Source organism: Portunus trituberculatus, chromosome 26 (genome assembly GCF_017591435.1).
Source record: "Portunus trituberculatus isolate SZX2019 chromosome 26, ASM1759143v1, whole genome shotgun sequence".
In the NCBI taxonomy this organism is placed as follows: Eukaryota; Metazoa; Arthropoda; class Malacostraca; order Decapoda; family Portunidae; genus Portunus; species Portunus trituberculatus.
In genome coordinates, this window is record NC_059280.1 from 3611208 (window position 1) to 3616207 (window position 5000).

At 43.7% G+C, this 5000-nt stretch overlaps 1 protein-coding gene across 1 annotated transcript in view; it reads left to right on the plus strand.

The window, feature by feature from the left end:
• LOC123509320 (chorion peroxidase-like) overlaps nt 1-5000 on the plus strand; it is a 16600-nt gene that overhangs the window by 7991 nt on the left and 3609 nt on the right. The window contains exons 5-10 of the mRNA XM_045263547.1: nt 1-17; nt 895-1065; nt 2066-2239; nt 3029-3147; nt 3691-3793; nt 4041-4238. The exon at nt 1-17 is cut by the window's left edge and continues 189 nt beyond it. Of these exons, the coding sequence (XP_045119482.1) occupies nt 1-17; nt 895-1065; nt 2066-2239; nt 3029-3147; nt 3691-3793; nt 4041-4238 (782 nt within the window). The remainder of the gene's footprint in view (nt 18-894; nt 1066-2065; nt 2240-3028; nt 3148-3690; nt 3794-4040; nt 4239-5000) is intronic.

The window sequence follows — 5000 nt, forward strand, 5'->3', positions numbered from 1 at the left end:
GCCAGATTATGCTGATGGTAAGTGTGTGGCTCGGGGGTGGGGGAGATAGTTAGATGTGTGTGTGTGTGTGATGGGGATATGATTAGCGGGGTTTTCAAGAGTGTTTCTCCAGTTTATAATGCAGAAATCTTGTCATTCTGCCTCTAGAATCATAAAAACTTTCTTAAATACGCTCTTCTCTCACACCGCAAATATTTTCTAAGGCCATAGAGATTAATAGCGGGGTTTTGAAGAGTGTTTCTCCAGTTAATAATTAATGGTTCTAGGATAAGGAATGATTTGGGGATGACTGGAATGAGAGGAAATGAAAGACAAAAAGTGGGAATATTGTGTTTTGGGAATAGAAGTTTGCAGGCAGTGACTGGAAAGAAAAGGAATGAACAGAAATTAAGAGATCTAAGAATTGGAATGAGTTGTGAATTACTGGAATGAAAAGAAATGAAAGGTAAAAAGTGGGAATATTGTTTTGGGAATAGAAGTTTGCTGGGAGTGACTGGAATAAGGAATGAACAGCAATTAAAGAATTTCAGGAGTTGGAATGAGTTGTGAATGACAGGAATGAGAAAGAATGAAAGATAAACAGTGGGAATATTATACTGGGAATAGAAATGTGCAGGAAGTGACTGGAATAAGGAATGAAGAGAAATGAAGTGTTCCAGGAGTAAATATGAGTTAGAAATGACTGGAATAGGAGAAAAAAAAAATATATGAGTTTGTGGAGATGGAAACGAGTGATGAGGAACTACAATAAGAGAAAACAAACTAAACAAATGAATGAGTAAAATGACGGAGGAAATTAATCGTAACATTGAAAAAAAAGATGAAATGAAGTACCTTAAACTTTCTAACATTTACTGTGTGTGTGTGTGTGTGTGTGTGTGTGTGTGTCTTCAGGTGTGTCTGAGCCCCGCCGAGCCAAGAGTGGTGATGAGCTACCCAATGCACGCAAACTAAGCCTCGCACTGAAGGAGTTCCCTAGACACTTCAGCAACTGTTTCAGCATATTCCAGATGTCTTTTGGCCAATTTATCGACCATGATTTGACAGCCACGCCCACAGCTAAAGGTATGTGTGTGTGTGTGTGTGTGTGTGTGTGTGTGTGTGTGTGTGTGTGTGTGTGTGTGTGTGTGTGTGTGTGTGTGTCTTAGGTGAGGAGCATCCCACCGCTGACACCAGTGAAATATCTTTTGTTGCTATCATTGTTACTGTTGTTGCTTTTAGTGGTGGTGGTGGCGGTGGTGGTGCAGTTTAACCTAACCTAACCTAACCTAACCTATCCTAACCAGCTAGCCCCTATCTCTTTCTTATTATTATGTTATTGGTGTTTTTAGAAGCAGTTGTGGTGGCAGACTTTAAACTAACCTAACCTAACCTAACCATTCTCTCTCTCTCTCTCTCTCTCTCTCTCTCTCTCTCTCTCTCTCTCTTTCTTATCATTACTGTTCGTGTTTTTAGAAGTAGAAGTGGTGGCAGACTAACCTTACCTAACCTAACCTAACCCTCCCCCCGCCTCTCTCTCTCTCTCTTTCTTATTAATATTGTTTTTAGAAGTAGGAGTGGTAGCAGCTGTAACTTAGCTAATCTACCCTAACCTACCCTAACCTAACCTAACCTAACCTTCTCTTTCTTATTATCATTACTGTTGGTGTTTTTAGAAGTAGAAGTGGTGGCTGCTGTAACTTAACCAACTATGCCCTCTCTCTCTCTCTCTCGGCAGTGCTTAACCCATTCAGTACTAGTATTAATTTTTACCTTAAGTTTTGGGTGTGATTAGACGATTTTATTGACATTAGGAAGCGTCTATGGAGGTCGGAAGATTAATGGCCACAGTCTTCACTATTTTAATCCCACGTAAGTTCCTGATGTTGTGTAAAAACGCCAAATAGTCACCAGCATGAATATGAAAGCGTGTCATGGTACTGAAGAGGCTATACGGAAGCACCATGAAGCGTGTTTACTTTTACACTTACTTTTTACAATATACAGTTCACTTCTTTAGTTTACATTTAACATGACTTTACCCAACCTATCCCAACTTCCTCTCTATCCCTTTCTCCCCCTCTAGACCAGGATGGAAGCGCCCTAACATGCTGCAATGAGAAAGTGCTGCAAGACCCAAGTTTAGTTCACCCGCAGTGCTTCCCGATCAGCGTAGATGTGAACGATCCTTTCTACTCTGCGTATGGCATCACTTGTCTAGAGTTTGTCCGATCCCTGCCCGCCAGCCGATGTTTCTTTGGTGAGAGAGAGAGAGAGAGAGTGTGTGTGTGTGTGTGTGTGTGTGTGTGTGTGTGTGTGTGTGTGTGTATACCATGTGGGCTTTTTCACGGGAATCTCTGGGGTAAAGGGGATACTTTTTGTGGTACCTCCTATCTCAAAGTCCACCCGCTAGGAAACCGTTGCCCCGAGTGAGGAAGCCCAACCTACACTCGGACCGTGGACAGGATTCGAACCCGTGCGCTTGGAGACCCCTCGGACCCCAAAGCACGCATGGTTCCACTGTGTGTGTGTGTGTGTGTGTGTGTGTGTGTGTGTGTGAAATGCAAATCAATGTGAAGAATGGGAAATGAAAGAGAGGAAGAAAGACAGTCACAAAATAAAGGAGGAATGAAAGAAAAAGAAATAATGAAAGAAAAGAAAACAAAAATGAAAGAAAAAAGTAGATCAGGAAGGAAAGATTGATTGCCACACTGACTGACTGACTGACGACTGACTGACTGACTGACTGGCTGACTGACTGACTGACTGACTGTTTGGCCCTGTATGTATTAAGTAAAAAAAAAAGAAAAGTGAGTTTATTGCAAAATGAGACAAAACTTTATTGTACTTACTCAATTAAGAACAAAATTTCACACCCCAGTTAACTCAAAGCAATACTAGAAAAAGACAACAACAACAACAACAACAACAACAACAAAACAAACACGAAAAACACAACAACACATTACAAAACAACACAAAAACCAGAAAAAATAAAAAAAATAAACAGCAAAACACAGCTCCTAATCACAACCTTACCCTTTCACAGCACCGAGAGAGCAGATGAACCAACTCACAGCCTACATAGACGGTTCTGCTGTGTATGGGAGCACGAAGGAACAGGTTGACTCTTTGCGGGAGTTTAAAGGCGGGAAATTGAAAACAGTGGTGAGTGTGGCAGTGTTTGGGTATGTGTGGCAGTGTTTGGGTATGTGTGGCAGTGTTTGGGTATGTGTGGCAGTGTTTGGGTATGTGTGGCAGTGTTTGGGTATGTGTGGCAGTGTTTGGGTATGTGTGGCAGTGTTTGGGTATGTGTGGCAGTGTTTGGGTATGTGTGGCAGTGTTTGGGTATGTGTGGCAGTGTTTGGGTATGTGTGGCAGTGTTCTGGGTATGTGTGGCAGTGTTTGGGTATGTGTGGCAGTGTTCTGGGTATGTGTGGCAGTGTTTGGGTATGTGTGGCAGTGTTTGGGTATGTGTGGCAGTGTTTGGGTATGTGTGGCAGTGTTTGGGTGTGGCAGTGTGTGGCAGTGTTTGGGTATGTGTGGCAGTGTTTGGGTATGTGTGGCAGTGTTTGGGTATGTGTGGCAGTGTTTGGGTATGTGTGGAAAACAAATGTGGAGTGGAATGATAGTGGAAATAGACAGACAACGTGAAGGAATAATGTTACTACTACTACTACTACTACTACTACTACTACTACTTTTCTCCAGATCACCAAGGAAGGCCACGAGCTGCTACCGAAAGCTGAAGGGCACGAGGAGGGATGCAGTAGTGAAGAAGACAGAGAGAAAGGACTATTCTGCTTTAGGTCTGGTAAGTAGTAGTAGTAGTAGTAGTAGTAGTAGTAGTAGTAGTAGTAGTAGTAGTAGTAGTAGCAGTAAATCTTATAAATATACCAAAACACTCTTTCAAAAATACACCCAAACCCAACCTAACCTAACCTAACCTAACCTAACCTAACCTAACCTAACCTAACCTAACCTAACCTAACCTAACTCAACCCAACCTAGCCTAACCTAACCTAACGTAACCCAACCTGACATGTCCCAATACACAACAGGCGACGACAGAGTAAACGAACATATCCTTCTGACCTTGCTGACGACACTGTTCGCCCGAGAGCACAACAGGATAGCGAAGGAACTGTCAAGACTGTGGCCAAATTGGAACGACGAGAGGGTGTTTCAAGAAGCCAAGAGAATCGTAGCTGCAGAAATCCAACATATTACTTACAACGAATTTCTCTCCGGTTTGCTAGGTAAGTGTGGTGTCTGAATGTGTGGTACAGTGAAACCCTGCGTGCTTTGGGGTGCGAGGGGTCTGTCCAAGCTCACGGGTTCGAATCCTGTCCACGGTCCGAGTGTAGGTTGGGCTTCCTCACTCGGGGCAACGGTTTCCTAGCGGGTGGACTTTGAGATAGGAGGTGCCATGAAAAGTATCCTCTTTACCCCAGAAATTCCCGTGAAAACCCCACAGGATAGAAATGTGTTTGGGTAGTGGGTGTGTGTGGCAGTGGGTGTGTGTGGCAGTGTTGTGTGGCAGTGGGTGTGTGTGGCAGTGTTTGGGTATGTGTGGCAGTGTTTGGGTGTGTGTGGCAGTGTTTGGGTATGTGTGGCAGTGTTTGGGTATGTGTGGCAGTGTTTGGGTATGTGTGGCAGTGTTTGGGTATGTGTGGCAGTGTTTGGGTATGTGTTTGGGTATGTGTGGCAGTGTTTGGGTATGTGTGGTTTGGGTAGTGTTTGGGTATGTGTGGCAGTGTTTGGGTATGTGTGGCAGTGTTTGGGTATGTGTGGCAGTGTTTGGGTATGTGTGGCAGTGTTTGGGTATGTGTGGCAGTGTTTGGGTATGTGTGGCAGTGTTTGGGTATGTGTGGCAGTGTTTGGGGAAGGTGTGGGAACTTCTGTATAACTGAAATACAATCTAATCTACGTTCTCAGATATCTTTCTATTTGCTTCTCTTCTACGCATTTACATTCCTCTCCCATCCATCTTTCTCCCACTCCCTCGGTCTCCCCCCAAG